Genomic DNA, 19,890 nt, shown 5'->3' on the forward strand with positions numbered 1-19,890 from the left:
CCACCAACCCAGACACCACAGTGAAAATAGATGTATGTTCTGAGCCTAACCCTGATTCCCCAACTAGGCAGTTTAGAAGAATTTATGTGTGCTTGGGTCCACTGAAAAAAGGGTTCAAGGCATGCCTTAGGGACTTATTAGGTTTTGATGGTGCCTTCATGAAAGGACCATTCCCTGGGCAAGTCCTTTCAGCAGTTGGTCTTGATTCCAATAATGGAATTTACCCATTAGCATATGGGATTGTTGAGTCTGAAAACACAGAAAGCTGGAAATGGTTTTTAGATAACCTTGGGGATGACTTGGACCTTGGAAGAAACTCAAATTTTACTTTCATAAGTGACAGGCAAAAGGTAAAGTTGGAAGTAGTTTTTATACATTTGGTCATTTAAAGTGTGGTTGTAAGTTAATTCTAATGATTGAAAATTATTTTTTGCAGGGTTTACATACTGCAGTTAAGCAAAATTTTCCCAATGCTGAGCATAGATATTGTATCAGACATATTCATGACAATATGAGGAAAAGATGGAGGCAAACAGAGTACAGGGACCACTTATGGAGGTGTGCATCAGCTACCACCATTCCTGAGTTTGAACATTTGATGAAGGAGTTTAGTCAGTATGATAAGGAGGCATGTGAATGGTTGAAGCAAATTCCTCCTAAACATTGGGCAAGGAGTCATTTTTCAGGTAAATCTATATATTCCAATTTGGTCCTTATGTCTTTCACTTAGTGAACTGTTTTACTTGTATGTCACTTGTATTAAATGTTTTTTAATTGTAATTTACACACAGGAAGAGAAGTTTCTGATGTGTTGATATCAAACATGTGTGAAGTATTTAATGGGAAGATAGAGAAAGGAAGGGATAAACCTGTCATTGGATGTTTAGAATTCATAAGGGAGTATCTAATGAAGAGGATATGCAATGTCATGAAGGAAATGAAAAAGGCTAAAGGTCCACTAACATCTACAGCAACAGACATCCTAGCTGCAAGAAAAACAGTTGCTTCACAATACATTGCTAGGTGGAATGGGGGAGACAAGTATCAAGTCACAGGAGCTTTGCAGGATCAACATGTGGTTGATGTTAGGAACAAAACATGCACTTGCAGAAAATGGGAATTAATTGGAATTCCATGCAGACATGCAATTGCAACTCTGAATGAGATGAGTAAAGACCCAGAGGCTGAGCTTGACATTTACAAATGGGTTCACAAGGTGTATTTTCTAGAGACATGGAAAAAGGCTTATTCTTTTAAGGTGGAGCCAATTAAGGGTAGATCCATGTGGCCCAAAAGTGAATGTCCCACAAAGCTAATCCCTCCTCCACATCGCACTCAGGTGGGAAGGCCTAAGAAAAAGAGAAGACAAAGTGAGGGTGAAAGGTTAAGCAAAAAGCAGAAGGCAAGTCAAGGTGATGGAGTGAATGCTACACAAGAAGGAGGTTCCCAAAAACCAACAAATGATGGAGTGCAGAAGCTATCAAGGAAGCATATCAGTGTTACTTGTAGCAAATGCAAGAACAAGGGACACAACTCTAGGACCTGTAAAGGGCAAGGTGGGAATCAATCCAAGAAGTAATGTGTCATGCATGCATGGAGTTTTCTGTGATTTTGGTTGGTTATGAAAACTTGGTTGTTATGTTTACAATATTTTGTTGAAAATTTTTGGTTGGTTGTTATGAAAACTTGGTTGTTATCTTAGGTATGGTAATGTGTCCCTTTTGGTAATGTTTAGAATCTTTGGTTGTTATGTTTAGAAACTTTGGTTGTTATATTACAAATCTTAATGAAATGTGCATTTTGGTTATGTACAATTGGTTCTAATATATATATTTTTGTAACACATTCATACCATTTCTATTCATATGTTAATTCTTATACATTCATACCATTTTGGTAAAACATTCATTACACTTGCATCATAAAATTGTACATATATAATTATCATCATAAGTCACTACAAACTTGATCACATAAAATTACAACAAAATGACCAAAACACCCTTCAGAGTATACCCCTACACAAACCAAATATAAAAGAATACAATCACAAAGAAAAACCAACTTCCAAACATGTACATTTTCAGCTTCAAATTATCATCCTTCAATGCTCTGACATTTGCCACCAAAATGTTGTTCTTGCATATCAGTCCATTGCATTGATCCTGTAGCATGTTCATACCTCTAACCAACTCATTGCACCGTTCCTGCACTGAATTCAAATTTCTTAGCAGACCAGGTATGATGGCTTTAGACCTAGCACACATTGGGGGATCAAGCCACCCAATAAACCCACAAACGGAATCATTCATAGAGCATGCAAAAAATCTCCTTCCTGGATTCAAAGGGGTCCAAGACGTTTTCACCACAGCAACTTTTCCACAAAAACATAGCACCATTTTTGTTGTAGCAGAGCTCAAGAAGAAGAAGGGTAGAAGAAAAGAGACGTTGGGGAAGAAGATCGCAGGAAATGGGGGTATTTAAAAGGAATTAATCCAAAAAAACGTTTATACAAAAATGGTCCCTGACATATGAAATGACGAAATTACCCTCACGTGTGAGGCACGTGAGGGGGGCTTAACAGTTCCAACTTAACGGGAGTTAAGTCCAGGGACCAAAACCACATAGAAACCACTCCAAAAGGACTATGGTTCCAAAAAACTCGTGGTTTGGACTAAAACCCCAAAATTTTGGTATGTACTTGACCCGATGGTGCATGGTCCTTTTGGGTTGCCTTCACCAAAGCAACTTGATTGGAGAAATGAATAAAGAGAGAGAGGATAATATGATTTATTAATATGTTATAAGAATAATATATTAAAGGAGAAATCATATTTGTTTAATTAATATTGGTCAATAATTAATTAAGAATTAGTTTTGTGATCAAATGTAATTAATTAAACTAGAGGGGCTGAATTGTAATTATGTGATAGTTACAAAATAAGGTAAGGATTACCTTATATATATATGGTGAACGAATTTGAGGTGTAAATCCCTTAGAATTCGAGTATAATAAGGATTCAAGGATGATCTTATTGGTTGCTTAATGGATAATCAACTAGATAAGGATAATGACTGAAACCCTATCTCTACACCTATATAAACACCCCTAGGGCTATGAATTCGTGTATCCCTTCCCAAGAGGTCCTAGATACGAATTCTAACCTCTCACCTCTCTCCTTATACCTTCTCCACTTGCTTATGGTGTTTGTGAGCCATTAGAGGAGTGACACTTGTGACTCTAAGCCTTCCAAAGTCAATTCAAGGAGGAATTGGGATTGTTATTGCTACATAACAATCAAGGTAACACTATAAACTTATTCTCAAGTTAATATGATTATATGTATGCTAGAATTAGGGTTTATAGTCTTGGAATCAAAGCATGTACAATAGAGAAACCTAGATCCAAGCATTAGGGTTTGTATGAGCACATAGGATGTCTTATGACCAAAACCCAACAGTGGTATCAGAGCCTAGATTGGTTTCAATTGTATTGATGCATATTTGATCGAAATAAGCACTGAAAATCGATTTTTTGAGTTTCTGAGTGTTTGACTCGCCGAGTCACTTGGTGAACTCGCCGAGTCAGCTGTACTCGACGAGTCCAAGCTTAGACTCGACGAGTCAAAGTGTCTGACAGCTCGTTTTCGCGATTTTCTTCCTGTTTTGGCTTTGGATAATTACCATAAACTTGTTTTTGTGATAAAATCCGAATTTTTTCATTATTATGTGATTATCCTTACCTAAATAGAAGATAATTGTCAAAATTTAGATAATCACTTGTTTTATTAGATAAAGTTTGATTATTTGTAATTTAGATTTGAATTATCTTGTGAAATAGTTTCAATTAATCCCTTTAGGTTTTATAGTTTAAATTTGAACCCCAAAAGTTTTGTTGTTTTGAAATTTAAATAGTTAAAACCCTAATGTTTTGAAAAAGGTTTCAAAACTTGCCCTCAAGTTTTGGAATTTAAAAGTTGATTAAAAGTTTAATTAGAAATGTTAAATTCTAAAACTCTAGTAATGTCTTGAAAAGTTCAAATCACACCCTTATGGTTTTATTAATTAATTAATGAGTATAATTAATAGAGGTTTAATAAGTCCATAAAAGTTTAGGTTAACCTTTTAATTGAATTAAAAGTGTAATTGTTAAAGTTAACCGTATAGTATTTTAAAAGTATAAAGTACACCCTATACTATATATAACATTAAAAGTCTAACATTATATATGTATAAGTAAAAGTCAGTCTTACCGTTAGTAGGCCTCATTCACGAAGCTGGTCTATAAGGGGTGTTTAAGGAAATTGCCTATAAAATGGCGATTGAATGGGTATCCACTCTTACCCACCGCACTCTTGACTAGTGGAGGGTCGTTAGCCGAACGGGTAGGATAGGACGAAACCTTCCATTATAAGTATAATGAAATACAAAGTAACTAAATGTTTCGCAAATTCCCAATCTTAGTTACTTAGGCAAAAGTGAATTGATGCAATTCCATGAAATTACACTTTGTGCCCTTGCGAAGACGTTAGTGGAGCGTGTGTGGTTTACCGGCACACTAAATGGATCTAAGAAAAGGTAGCAAAGGGTGACTCAATGTTTGTTATAGTTCGGTGGAGCGTGTGTGGTTTACCGGCACATCGAATAGGTGATTGTAACATGTGAGGGCACCATGTAGTTCGCATGGTTATTCACACCCGCTTTGTGATCCTCGGCATCCCAGTCACAAACAAGAGGGGCATATCGAGATTTAAACATGCCATTGAAATGTTCAATGAATCTCAAAGGATCTAGGAGTTTTCATAGATTTAAAACTTAAATTTCTTTTTCGTTTCTCATGGTGAAAACTAGTGAATCGTCATTCACTTACCTTCAAATGTTCTGCGATTTGGGTTACGGCATCCCTCTCCCGAGTTGTAGGATATTGTGTTGGGTCCTAGCCTTGGAATTTCATTTGGGTGATTTACCAAGGACTCAATCAATCAACTAACTTGAATTCGTTTTTCTCCCGATGTCAAAGTTCGACAACTATGGTCTTCTCAAATCCCGTGGAACAAGCATTCCACATGAAGATGATATTCCACGATTCGATCGAGGAACAAGAAATCATGCTTCACTTCCTCCTCCTCCTCCAATTATTCTCCCTAACCCACAAGATTGTAAAAGTTCAACATCACTCAAGCCCTTTTGGCAAGTAAACATAAAGAAGGAAAGTCGGTGTGTGCACACGTCCTAGGGATGAAGTCGCACATTGATAGACTAAGAATGATAGGATCCATTGTCGGTGAAGAGATGGCTGTTGATTGGGTTCTTCAATCACTTCCTAACTCATATAGTGAGTTCGTAAGAGAGTACTATATGATGAACCGCGACGTGACCCTTATAGATCTCACCTATATGCTTATTGCTGCTGAATCAACAATGGTTTGGCGCAATAGAAAAGCAAAGTTGATTGGTGAATCTGCCTTCGACACCTCTGTGGATATAGACAATGGCAATGAAAGACATGCAATGATCGAAAAGTTTGATCATAAGAGAAAGGCGATGTCTAAAGTAGTTCCATGTGTTGTTCCAAAAGGAGTCAATTTGCTTTTATTGCCAAGAGAAGGGGCATTGGATACGAAGCTGCCCTATTTACCTAAGAGATCTAAGAGATGGGAGAGTCGAAACGTATGGCTCTAATTTAGGTAAAATCCATTAACTAACTCTTTTAAGCTTCATTCTAGGTTCTGAATACATAATGTGATAAGATTACATTTGATGTTTAGAAGGATCAAAGAAAAGAAAAGAAGCTTAAGGGAAGAAGTGAGCAGAATCTAACCATGAAGGAATGGATTTCGATTGCGTTTCTCGAAGATTAGATTCTTGAGCTACTACTTAGAGTTAGAATTAGATTGCTAAGAAAGATGTATTCGCATAAGCTTTTCAAAGAGTTGCATTGTGAAGGACAAATTTTTCTGCAATAAAATAAATTTTGATTTTAAATTTATTTATTTATCCTTACAATGGCGTGTATGAAAAATTGATGTTAAAATTATTAGCAATAATGGATTTGTTTCTTATTATGTTATGGAAAGTCAAGAATTTACCAAATAGGGAGAGTTTCTCATTGCCCAAGTTTCAATTGGACAGAAATTTGGAATCACGCAACTTGGTTGCATGATGAATGAGAAATTCCATATTTGGAAATTAGAGAAATTCATTGACAATGTGTCAAGTGAAGGACTAGGAGATCGAGTACACAAAGTTGTGTGTTGATCAAGTTCACCATAAGAGTAACAAAGATATTCGTCATCATTTACTAAAGGTTTAGTAAATATGATTATACTTACAAGATTAAGTGTAATTTTGAATTGATTAAAGGGTTTAGATCAATAGCAAAACGAATAAGAAGAATCAAATAGGCAGAAAGATAAGAGTTTCTCCATTCTAAGAAGAAGGGAGAGTGGCTTTTATGCTTTATGATAGGTCTTAATGATTAAGAACCATATCTCAATTGATCCTCTAAGTGAGTCTTGGTACAATTGTATGTCCAAGAAGAGGAATCAAAGATTGATGAAATGGTCAAATCAAGAAGACAATCATACTTTGTTCCAATAACAAGTCTTAAAGTTAAGATTGTGACAATGAGTAAAAAGTATTAAAGGTTTATAACATTCATCAAATGTGGAAAGTTGTGATGTCTTGGATAAGACAAAGACCAACTATGACCAATTTATGAAGTGTTTTGATACAAGCTACACTAACTCTTGAAAATTTGTTTGTCAAGAAATGTTTATTGACAAAAGAATCTTATATGTCAAGGAGTCAGTGGGAGTCTTAATGGTCTCGAAAAGGTTCAAGAACAAATCAAATAAACCTTATCGATCATCACTAGCACACGAGTTGAGGTTTACAACCTATCGTAAAGACATTATTTTGTTTCTATGCCAATCCAATCGAGTTAATTATGCATGTGAGTCCTATGAGTTCTCATTTGAATGCGTAAAAGGCAAGGACCTTGATCAATGAAAGGTACATTGATAGGAAAAAGGTAAGATACTTAACTACTTGGAAGACGTGGTGGGCAGCTGTGCTACCATAAGGCAAGAAATCAAGATTAAGAAAGTTCGATCCATATGAGTTTGAATTTGTCGTAAACTTTGGTTTTAACAAATTCGCATGGATAGGAACACATACACCGTTTAAATCTAAGTGTCATAAGATTTCCTCCTTCATGAAAATGATTGTGAGAAAATGCTTTCACTAAGAAAGATTTTAAAAGATAGTGATTGTAAAATTGCATTCTCAAATTCGATCATGGTTACGGCATCCCTTTCCATAATTTGAATTGTGAGGTTTGGCAGTTAGTCTTAATTGTTAAGACACACATATGAACTATCTAAGGCAAAAGTGTATAAGTTCAAGAAGCTTGATAAAAGATTATCAAAGCACTAAGTATTAGAAACATGAACTTAAGAAATTCAATAAGTATTGTTTTTCTGGAAGTTAAGATGTTTATGAATACATGTCGAAGCTAGTGGGAGCATAAGTGTTATGTTTTATAATAATCATCATGATAGTGGGAGCATAAATGTTATGATTGTATGATTATTAAGGCACGTATTGCATAGTTGGCAATATTAATTATAGAAAACAAGAGTCATACTTTGCAAAGTTGTACGAGTTGAAAGGTTGTTTTGCTATAATTAAGGGAGAGAATATTATGCTTCATTTCAAATCTAAAGGATTAGATTGCGAAATGTTGATAAATTTAGTCAAAGGTACATAGTGTGTTCTTAAAATTTCGATTGTGATTACGGCATTCCTCTTCGCAATTCGAATTTTGAGAACATAGCAAATAAAACATTATGCGTCGTGTCCCATACGCTTCGGGTATAGGATCGATTGCGAATGCTTTAATGTTTGACCATTCTAAAATTTTCCAAATGTATAGTGCATTTAGAGGGAAAAGGGACTAGAATTGGTTTTGACTAAAATAATTAAACAACTATCAAAGGACAATCCAAAGTTCGACGAGGATTGGTCGCTTGCGAGTAGTTGGAAGTATAGTATTGGAAATTATGGAAGTGTTTCCATATTGGATGGACGATATCGACATCATTACGAATAGATAAGATTCTATTAAGAATGAGTTGTCATATAGAAAATATGGAAGTGTGTCCATGTTGGGAAGTAAAATCTATGTCTAGATTAGAAACTTTATGCGAAAGGATGTTCAAAGGAATGTACTTTGAGTGAGAGACATCATATCTAAGGAATTGTCTTGTAACAATTTCCGATAGAGGAATTTGTAATATCATTGGCAATAGTCTTTGAGACTTTGGTGCAGTGACATTACAAAAGGATCGTTGCATAAAGTGTTAGAATCTAGTGTATTCTATAAGTAACAAGAATTTGACATTCTTACACTTAAGAAAATGGATTTGGTGTTGTAAAATGAGAATGATTGGAAATGTGTTCAATTTGTCTATTTCGCAAAAGTAAGAACCATAGGTAAACATTGTGTGCATGCTAGGAGCATGGGACAAGTGTTGAAATTCAAATGCGAAGTTGATTACCCGAAACGACAAATAATGAGTAATCGATATGGTGATAAATAAAACGTGTTTGTTTATACTCAAAGGTTTGAGGCCATATGGGATTAGTATTATTCTTGTGTTTCACCTTGCATGTTTTGACTTCCAGAATAATTGAGTTTATTAAGAATAATCGAATTATTCAAACGGGCCACAGTCGTTCATATGTTGGAAGTAGATATGAATGAAGACTGTCGTGAATTGGTGTGTGGATTGTCTAGAAGAGTATTAGACATAAGCAAATGTTTGCTGCAACGTTCATGAGTGCTTATGAATATGATTTGAGCATTGGATTAAACCCAAGCTCACTCGGATCACTCCATGAATTGTATCACGAGTGATTGGTGAGACGATAACATCTTATATTCTTGAAACCGAGATGTGTGAGTTGTATCTTGCGAATCGGTTGCACATTGATAATATGTAAACGCACCAGTAACTTGGTGTTATAAAACATATTGTTGTGTGTGATTTGGTTAGTGAGTGCAAGCGAACATTGTATCAAAGTTTATCCGTTCCTTTTATCCAAAGTAGGATAAAAGCGATATCTTTGGGCCCCTCGATGGTTTAGTGATGACATATGTAAATGCTCGGCCGGGCTAGGGCTAATTTGATTTGTTCAATTAGTCTGTCGTCATAAATCGGAAATCGAGAAGTAGTACAAAGAGAATGATTAGAAATCATGTCTCGGACGATATCAAGAATGGAGGAATATATGATCCCTTATCTAAGGACACGCGTATCTGATATGATCAGAGTTGACAGCGGCTTTGGAAAGCTACGATTGCAGATCAGGATCTGAAGTCATACGCAGAATAGTTGTTAGACTTATCCAAGTGGGAGACTGTTGGATTAGTGTCTAAGTCCATAACTATTTTGGTATGTACTTGACCCGATGGTGCATGGTCCTTTTGGGTTGCCTTCACCAAAGCAACTTGATTGGAGAAATGAATAAAGAGAGAGAGGATAATATGATTTATTAATATGTTATAAGAATAATATATTAAAGGAGAAATCATATTTGTTTAATTAATATTGGTCAATAATTAATTAAGAATTAGTTTTGTGATCAAATGTAATTAATTAAACTAGAGGGGCTGAATTGTAATTATGTGATAGTTACAAAATAAGGTAAGGATTACCTTATATATATATATGGTGAACGAATTTGAGGTGTAAATCCCTTAGAATTCGAGTATGATAAGGATTCAAGGATTATCTTATTGGTTGCTTAATGGATAATCAACTAGATAAGGATAATGACTGAAACCCTATCTCTACACCTATATAAACACCCCTAGGGCTATGAATTCGTGTATCCCTTCCCAAGAGGTCCTAGATACGAATTCTAACCTCTCACCTCTCTCCTTATACCTTCTCCACTTGCTTATGGTGTTTGTGAGCCATTAGAGGAGTGACACTTGTGACTCTAAGCCTTCCAAAGTCAATTCAAGGAGGAATTGGGATTGTTATTGCTACATAACAATCAAGGTAACACTATAAACTTATTCTCAAGTTAATATGATTATATGTATGCTAGAATTAGGGTTTATAGTCTTGGAATCAAAGCATGTACAATAGAGAAACCTAGATCCAAGCATTAGGGTTTGTATGAGCACATAGGATGTCTTATGACCAAAACCCAACAGTTTTCACCACAGCAACTTTTCCACAAAAACATAGCACCATTTTTGTTGTAGCAGAGCTCAAGAAGAAGAAGGGTAGAAGAAAAGAGACGTTGGGGAAGAAGATCGCAGGAAATGGGGGTATTTAAAAGGAATTAATCCAAAAAACGTTTATACAAAAATGGTCCCTGACATATGAAATGACGAAATTACCCTCACGTGTGAGGCACGTGAGGGGGGCTTAACAGTTCCAACTTAACGGGAGTTAAGTCCAGGGACCAAAACCACATAGAAACCACTCCAAAAGGACTATGGTTCCAAAAAACTCGTGGTTTGGACTAAAACCCCAAAATTTTGCATACCACAGGGACCACTTTTGCAATTTACTCTATTTGAAGCGTTTGAGATTTAACGATTGAACAATGAAGTAAATACACCTCATATATGATTCAATGACATTTTGGGCTTGATGTTGGGCTAAAAAAAATGACTGATGAATAGTGATATTCGAATGATTTGACTAACACGATGGAATGATATTAGAATTTGTCTTTTGGGCTTGAAGTTTGAGTATATTAGATCAAAAAAATGAAGATAATGGATTGATCAGTGAAAATCAAGATTTAATTTGACATGAACAAAATTGAATTTGGGCTTCGGATCTAATGAACAGTAAGTATCACAATTTTGGTTTTGAACAAGATCAATAAAAAAATTTATTGGATCATAACAATTGGGTTTTTCAAAGAAAATTTGATCCAACGAGTCAAACGATCATGAATAAAAAAAACGCAACGCACGAATCAAATATTACGAGAGATCATAGAGAGAGACTTACCAAAATTGTTCAAATTGCGACAAAAATTACCAAACCGAGAATCGTTCTTCAAAAATCACCTTGATCTTGAAGACCCGCTCTGATACCAATTGTAGTGACATAAGAACATGGTTTGACATGCGGAATTAAATCTTGCACAATTGAACATGGTGATTTGGGTGTTTAAGAGATATATTGAATGTATATGGTGTTTACAAAAAGGATCTAGATCTAGACTACATAATTAACACACACTTACACACTCACTTTTACATCTCTCAAGCACACCTCTACAAGTGGTATGAACCCACTATTTATAGAGGTGTTTACATGTCTCTCTCTCACTCTAAGTAACAAATGGGTCTAAGGCTAAAGCACCACATGCAAGTGGGTTTTACAAAAGTCAAACATTTACAAAGTCATGAATGAATAACTTTGCACCCCAACACTAATTCAATTTTATATTATTTTAGTATAAATAATAGACAGAATTGCAAAAATGGTCCCTGTGGTATGCAAAATTTTGGGGTTTTAGTCCAAACCACGAGTTTTTTGGAACCATAGTCCTTTTGGAGTGGTTTCTATGTGGTTTTGGTCCCTGACTTAACTCCCGTTAAGTTGGAACTGTTAAGTCCCCTCACGTGCCTCACACGTGAGGGTAATTTCATCATTTCATATGTCAGGGACCATTTTTGCATAAACGTTTTTTTTGGATTAATTGACATTTACCCCTCATTTACTTTCCCCAACACTCGTCAACTCCCCAACTCCCTCCTTCTTGCTTCTGCTCCATTGAACCTGCAAAAAACCCTCGTTGCTTATCCAAACAAGATAATCGACACTACACATATAAGGGCATACGTTTAATACGAAATGGTGTTCGTAATGTGGCATATCAGACCAAAACGCGAAGTTGTTGATGTATCAACTGTATATGGTAAGCTGCTCTGTTTTCTTTAACTTTTATACTTTGCATTTTCTTATTGATTTAGAACAAAAAAATGCAAAATTTTAACTTTGTTAATATGTATAATTTTGATTTTTAGCTGGTGCACCCACATGGTTTAGTATTAAGCTTCATCACGGTGGGAAATTTACTAAATTACCTGATATAAAGTACATTGGAGGTGAAGTGCGTTATGTTGATTATCTGGACATTGATGAGTTTTCTGTGTATGAACTTGATGCCATAATGCTTGACTTAGGTTACCCAGACCCACGAAATTCTGAATTCGCTGATGAATCCCCAGTTATATACTACCATTTTAGGATACCCAATGGTGACTTTCAATTTGGTCTTAAAGCTTTAGGGAATGATCAGGATGTGATCAACCTTTCTAAATACATTGCACATAACAAGCTGATTGAGGTGTACACAGAGCATGGAAAGACAAATTTATTGACTTACTTCATGTCACCAAATGCAAAGGGTAAAGTTGTCATTGAGGAATTACCAGAAAATGATGATCAAGGGGCTGAAGTTGAGGGTCAAGTTCATGCAGATTCTCCAATGAAAAATGTGAACCATGGTAATGGTGAGCCTATTGGTGAGTTCATGTCTCTGATTCTTTTTGGGAGTAAGAATGATAGTTTCTCACCAGAGTATAGAAGGGGTAGGGTTGGGAATTCCAAAATAGGTGAAAGTTCTTGTAGCAAAAGGCTTAATTTAGATTATATTGATGAGGTTGTTCACATTTCAAAGGAAAAGAATGATGATCTGGATGGTTCAACTAATGTTCAGGAGGCAGCAACTTGTGTTCATATTGATGAGATGGATGGTGTTAGGGAGGCTGCAAATGTTGTTCAAGAGGCATCAACTTTTGATGAAGAAGGCTACAACACCCCCCCCCCCCCCTGTTAATAATGCTGATGAACAACTGAATGAGTTATTTGATAACCTTATGGAAAATTTGATTGGGAGTGATGATGATAATGCAGAGTATGAAGGGGATGGAGAATCTGAAGAGGGTAATCAAGAGTATGAAGAGGATGATGAATCTCAAGAAAGTGATCCAAATTTTGAAGAGTATGATGAATCTGAAAATAGTGATCCAGAGTATGAAGAAGATGAGAGACAAATAGAAGATGAAGATCATATGGATGACATAATGGATGTTGACAACAATATACAGGATGTGGATGTGGACATGGGAGACTTCACTCTCAATGTTGAAAGTGATGTGGAAGGTTCTTGTATAAATGTTGTTCATGGGCATGAACCTGAAGATATGGAAGTGATTAACAATGAGGAATTTGAATCTTTGGATGAAGGATCCGACCAAGACAGAGAGAGAAGAGCTCTTATCAAGAATTTGAGAAAAGAAAAAAGGTGCAGTCTTGGGGTAGTACATAAACAATCTTTTTCAGTTGGAGATAAATTTAATAGTAAAAAAGAATTAAAGGAGGCAATTGATCTGCATGCACTAGAATCAAGAAGGAATCTTTTCTTTAAAAAAAATGACAATGTAAGGCTTAGGGCACAGTGTAGAGGTGTTGTACCTGTCACCAATAAAGGCCAAGTGGGTAGTCAAGCTACCACTTCAAAAAGAAAGGGTAAAGAACTAAAGACACAAAAAGTAACATGTGGTTGGTACATTCATGCATCTAGGTCAAATCCTGAATCCGACTGGTTTATAAGGACCTTAAACCAAACTCACACATGTTTGCAAACAAGGAAACTCAGGGCTTGTACTGCTTCTTTAATCAGCAAGAAAATCTTTGATCAAGTTGAGGCGAATCCAGATATACCTTTGAGAGCTATGCAAGATCACTTTCAAAAGACCTACCAAGTGGGTGTTAGTATGGACAAGGTGTTCAGGGCAAAGGATAAGGAAAGAAAGCATGTAACTGGTGACTACACAAAGCAGTATGAAATGTTGAGGGACTATGTTCTCGAACTTCAAGCCACCAACCCAGACACCACAGTGAAAATAGATGTATGTTCTGAGCCTAACCCTGATTCCCCAACTAGGCAGTTTAGAAGAATTTATGTGTGCTTGGGTCCACTGTAAAAAGGGTTCAAGGCATGCCTTAGGGACTTATTAGGTTTTGATGGTGCCTTCATGAAAGGACCATTCCCTGGGCAAGTCCTTTCAGCAGTTGGTCTTGATTCCAATAATGGAATTTACCCATTAGCATATGGGATTGTTGAGTCTGAAAACACAGAAAGCTGGAAATGGTTTTTAGATAACCTTGGGGATGACTTGGACCTTGGAAGAAACTCAAATTTTACTTTCATAAGTGACAGGCAAAAGGTAAAGTTGGAAGTAGTTTTTATACATTTGGTCATTTAAAGTGTGGTTGTAAGTTAATTCTAATGATTGAAAATTAATTTTTGCAGGGTTTACATACTGCAGTTGAGCAAAATTTTCCCAATGCTGAGCATAGATATTGTATCAGACATATTCATGACAATATGAGGAAAAGATGGAGGCAAACAGAGTACAGGGACCACTTATGGAGGTGTGCATCAGCTACCACCATTCCTGAGTTTGAACATTTGATGAAGGAGTTTAGTCAGTATGATAAGGAGGCATGTGAATGGTTGAAGCAAATTCCTCCTAAACATTGGGCAAGGAGTCATTTTTCAGGTAAATCTATATATTCCAATTTGGTCCTTATGTCTTTCACTTAGTGAACTGTTTTACTTGTATGTCACTTGTATTAAATGTTTTTTAATTGTAATTTACACACAGGAAGAGAAGTTTCTGATGTGTTGATATCAAACATGTGTGAAGTATTTAATGGGAAGATAGATAAAGGAAGGGATAAACCTGTCATTGGATGTTTAGAATTCATAAGGGAGTATCTAATGAAGAGGATATGCAATGTCATGAAGGAAATGAAAAAGGCTAAAGGTCCACTAACATCTACAGCAACAGACATCCTAGCTGCAAGAAAAACAGTTGCTTCACAATACATTGCTAGGTGGAATGGGGGAGACAAGTATCAAGTCACAGGAGCTTTGCAGGATCAACATGTGGTTGATGTTAGGAACAAAACATGCACTTGCAGAAAATGGGAATTAATTGGAATTCCATGCAGACATGCAATTGCAACTCTGAATGAGATGAGTAAAGACCCAGAGGCTGAGCTTGACATTTACAAATGGGTTCACAAGGTGTATTTTCTAGAGACATGGAAAAAGGCTTATTCTTTTAAGGTGGAGCCAATTAAGGGTAGATCCATGTGGCCCAAAAGTGAATGTCCCACAAAGCTAATCCCTCCTCCACATCGCACTCAGGTGGGAAGGCCTAAGAAAAAGAGAAGACAAAGTGAGGGTGAAAGGTTAAGCAAAAAGCAGAAGGCAAGTCAAGGTGATGGAGTGAATGCTACACAAGAAGGAGGTTCCCAAAAACCAACAAATGATGGAGTGCAGAAGCTATCAAGGAAGCATATCAGTGTTACTTGTAGCAAATGCAAGAACAAGGGACACAACTCTAGGACCTGTAAAGGGCAAGGTGGGAATCAATCCAAGAAGTAATGTGTCATGCATGCATGGAGTTTTCTGTGATTTTGGTTGGTTATGAAAACTTGGTTGTTATGTTTACAATATTTTGTTGAAAATTTTTGGTTGGTTGTTATGAAAACTTGGTTGTTATCTTAGGTATGGTAATGTGTCCCTTTTGGTAATGTTTAGAATCTTTGGTTGTTATGTTTAGAAACTTTGGTTGTTATATTACAAATCTTAATGAAATGTGCATTTTGGTTATGTACAATTGGTTCTAATATATATATTTTTGTAACACATTCATACCATTTCTATTCATATGTTAATTCTTATACATTCATACCATTTTGGTAAAACATTCATTACACTTGCATCATAAAATTGTACATATATAATTATCATCATAAGTCACTACAAACTTGATCACATAAAATTACAACAAAATGACCAAAACACCCTTCAGAGTATACCCCTACACAAACCAAATATAAAAGAATACAATCACAAAGAAAAACCAACTTCCAAACATGTACATTTTCAGCTTCAAATTATCATCCTTCAATGCTCTGACATTTGCCACCAAAATGTTGTTCTTGCATATCAGTCCATTGCATTGATCCTGTAGCATGTTCATACCTCTAACCAACTCATTGCACCGTTCCTGCACTGAATTCAAATTTCTTAGCAGACCAGGTATGATGGCTTTAGACCTAGCACACATTGGGGGATCAAGCCACCCAATAAACCCACAAACGGAATCATTCATAGGGCATGCAAAAAATCTCCTTCCTGGATTCAAAGGGGTCCAAGACGTTTTCACCACAACAACTTTTCCACAAAAACATAGCACCATTTTTGTTGTAGCAGAGCTCAAGAAGAAGAAGGGTAGAAGAAAAGAGACGTTGGGGAAGAAGATCGCAGGAAATGGGGGTATTTAAAAGGAATTAATCCAAAAAAACGTTTATGCAAAAATGGTCCCTGACATATGAAATGACAAAATTACCCTCACGTGTGAGGCACGTGAGGGGGGCTTAACAGTTCCAACTTAACGGGAGTTAAGTCCAGGGACCAAAACCACATAGAAACCACTCCAAAAGGACTATGGTTCCAAAAAACTCGTGGTTTGGACTAAAACCCCAAAATTTTGCATACCACAGGGACCACTTTTGCAATTTACTCTAAATAATATTCATAACTAAATATAGTGGAGTTCGTAAACCTTACACTCCATGGCAAATGCATATCAAAGGTTACATATACAAACTTTTGGTGAAATCGTCACCGAATGCGACAAATTTTATACCCGGCTAAACGCCCAACTTTTAATGGAAAGAATTTAGGAATCAACCTAATTTTCATATAACGTATTATTATTTTTGATAATAATGATTTTATTAACAAATTGAATTTTTATAATTCAAATTAAATATTTATACATTGTTTATACCATATTTTCTTTATAAAAATACCACATTTTTTTATAAAAAATATCATATTTTTATATAATTTACCACACTTTTATAAAATTACTAAATTTTTATAAAAGAGGAAGAGAGTTGACTTAAAGACATTATGTGTTCATCTTTTCCCGACACCATCTTTATCCACCATACACCCATGTATTACACCACATGCAACCAAGCAACCATCACCTCACCCCACCCCCTCCCATCCCTCCTTTTAATTCGGTCCAACCCCCTCACTCTCACTTTATCTTCTTCATTTCTCTATTTTTCTCTCAAGAAGAAGTTCATACTCCATAGATTAGTTTTCTCAAGTTGGTTCTTGGATTTTTGGTAAGCATTTTCTTGTTAATCTAGTGATTATACACACATTCATACTAGTTTTGTTACTTTTACACACCTTAATATGTGTTAAAACCCATAGGATAATACCATCTTCGAGTGGTCTTTAACCATCTTCAAGTGTTCTAAGCTTGAGGATCTTCATCTTCATCTCTTTATCCACTAAGAAATCCACTCAAGATGAGTTCATACCCCTTATTTTCGAGATTTTCATGTTTTAGGGGGGGGGGGGGGGGGGGGGGGGGGGGGAAGTATAAGTAAACTTATGTAATAACACTAGTTGTTATGCATACTTAGTCTTCAAGTTGTGTAAAAGTATTATTTATATGAAATAATATTATTACCTAGTATTATGAAAATAATATGACTTTTCTAGTAAAAATGGTTTTAACCAAGCTTTTACATTATTTTTGTGTGAAACAAACCAAAATATGTTATTCGAGACATATGTCTTCAAACTAGTCAAAAATATCAAAGATTTAGTTTTACAAAAAGAAAACTAAAAAATCTTTAATTTTATGTAAAAATGGATTTTTCTAGCAAAAATGGTCCTAACTAGTTTATGACACCATTTTTGTGGGTTTTGACTAAAAATATAGGGTTTTAAACATATGAAGTTAACTTGAGTTAAATACCCAAAAAAGGTAAAAATAAGTTTTACAAAGTTATATTTTACTAGTTACCGGTAAATGTTGTTAAAAAGTGGCAAAAACTAGAAATTGGCTTTATCGTACTAAATGTTCTTATACTTGTGTTAGATGTGAATTTATATGATATAATTTTTTAAAACATCTAGACATGTTAACATATACGTATTTATATATATATATATATATATATATATATATATATATATATATATATATATATATATATGAACATATAAATAGACTTAACATAACATTTATAATAAACTATATCTGGTATAGTTTATGGGTCATGAATACTATTTTATCATTTTGGACGAAACATATAATTATTTAAATGTATAATTATTTTACACTATGTATTTATTAGACTGACAGGTGTAGGGTGACAAATGTCTAACATTTCAACACCCGAAGAACGTCGTAACATGCATCTATGTCTTTTAGCACGGTTATAAAAACTCACATGGGGTATTAACAATACATTTTGTTTACGGGGCTAAAATACATTCAAATGGTTTTATATGATAATAGAACTACGTGATACCATTTTGTAGTATAACACCACTTACATTTTTGGTCTTAGGGTTTGAGACTTACAACTGATTTTTACCGAAAATATTGAATTTTCTGAAAGCATACTCTATCATTTTACAAGGAAAAGTTACAGATTTTTCTCATACAAAACTCTTATGAACTCACCAACTTAATTGTTGACACTTTTTCAAAAACCACTTGTATTCTCAAGAAATCAGTAGACAGGCAACCAAAAAGGTTTTGAGGATGGGGCATCGCAGCGTCACATTATTTACTTTTGTCATATGTATTTGGTGCTAAGTAAACAATGTTTTGGATACAATGTAAACTTCTTAATTATCAATATGATGGTTATATGGCTTTGGTAACTATTATTCTTTATGTTATGATATTGTACATGAAGTCATCCACCCTCAGACGTTTCCATCGTTCTGGTTTGGGGGTGTGACATGCTTAGCATGCTAAGATCCAATGGAGCATTGAGGGTGATGAGAACTCAAGTTATTTCCATAGAAATCTCAACAGCAAAAGGCTCCAAGTTTCTATTTGTGGTCTTTTGATTGATGGAGTTTGGATTGATAATCTTATTCGAGTGAAGGAGGAGTTCCATGCTTATTACCAGTCTTTTTTTCTCGATATACGGGATAATGTCCCTCTACATATGACAATCACTTTGTTACTTTATCAGCTTCTCAGACAGAGTCATTATAGTCTCCTTTTACTCTAGAGGAGATTAAAAAAAGTTATTTGGGATTACGGTTCAACTAAGGCTCCGATTCCAGATGGTTTTACTTTTGGTTTCTTTAAGAGATATTAAGATCTTATAGCAGATGATGTAGAGGCTTTTTTTCATGCACTTTTTCCATTATTCTTCTGTTCTGAGGTGTAATGCTTCTTTTTTTTTCCTCTTATCCCAAAAATTGGAGACCTAAAGTGCACGAAAGATTTTAGACCTATTAGTCTTATTGGTTGCTAATATAAAATTATTGGTAACCTTTTAGCTAATAGATTGGTGGAGGTTATTTATAGTGTAGTTAGCTTGGAATAGTCTGTCTTTGTCAATAGGTAGGCAGATCTTGGGCGATCCTTTTCAACTTAATGAGGTGGTGGGTTAGAGAAAGATGTTTGGAAATCCTTTGTTGCTTTTCAAAGTGGATGTTGAAAAGGCATATGATTCTCTCTCATGTGATTATCTGTTAAAGATAATGCAGATCATGGGGTTTAGTCTATAGTGTGTGGTTGGATTAGGGAGTTATTGAGGCCCGCTAGGGCTCCTGTCTTGGTTAATAGGTCGCTTATCGATGCATTTCAAATTCCCCTTAGCCTGAGACAGGGAGATACTCTATCCCCTTTTATTTTTATTTTGGCGATGTATGGGCTTCATGTAGCTTTTATGAGAGCTCGGATGACCAATGTCTTCAAGGGTATTT

General features: G+C 35.4%; 2 protein-coding genes across 2 annotated transcripts; both read left to right on the forward strand.

Annotated features, from left to right (window-relative positions):
- The first annotated feature begins 823 nt into the window (after positions 1 to 823).
- LOC145030005 (uncharacterized) lies at positions 824 to 1,579 on the forward strand. Its single transcript, XM_078978447.1, has one exon. It carries the CDS (start codon positions 824 to 826, stop codon positions 1,577 to 1,579), a length of 756 nt encoding a protein of 251 aa, XP_078834573.1.
- A 12,504-nt stretch (positions 1,580 to 14,083) lies between these two features.
- LOC145030006 (uncharacterized) lies at positions 14,084 to 15,504 on the forward strand. Its single transcript, XM_078978448.1, has 3 exons — positions 14,084 to 14,275; positions 14,362 to 14,611; positions 14,717 to 15,504. Exons 1-3 carry the CDS (start codon positions 14,084 to 14,086, stop codon positions 15,502 to 15,504), a joined length of 1,230 nt encoding a protein of 409 aa, XP_078834574.1.
- Positions 15,505 to 19,890: the final 4,386 nt, after the last annotated feature.

The sequence above is a fragment of the Lactuca saligna genome, chromosome 2, assembly GCF_052625555.1.
Source record: "Lactuca saligna cultivar CGN05327 chromosome 2, ASM5262555v1, whole genome shotgun sequence".
Taxonomy (NCBI): domain Eukaryota; kingdom Viridiplantae; phylum Streptophyta; class Magnoliopsida; order Asterales; family Asteraceae; genus Lactuca; species Lactuca saligna.

Bases quoted from the DNA above. Each gene is read 5' to 3' on its own strand.
- LOC145030005 (XM_078978447.1), top strand. From the start codon at position 824: ATGTGTGAAGTATTTAATGGGAAGATAGAGAAAGGAAGGGATAAACCT.
- LOC145030006 (XM_078978448.1), top strand. From the start codon at position 14,084: ATGAAAGGACCATTCCCTGGGCAAGTCCTTTCAGCAGTTGGTCTTGAT. The intron at 14,276-14,361 runs GTAAAGTTGGAA...TAATTTTTGCAG, and splicing joins TCATAAGTGACAGGCAAAAG to GGTTTACATACTGCAGTTGA. The intron at 14,612-14,716 runs GTAAATCTATAT...ATTTACACACAG, and splicing joins GGCAAGGAGTCATTTTTCAG to GAAGAGAAGTTTCTGATGTG.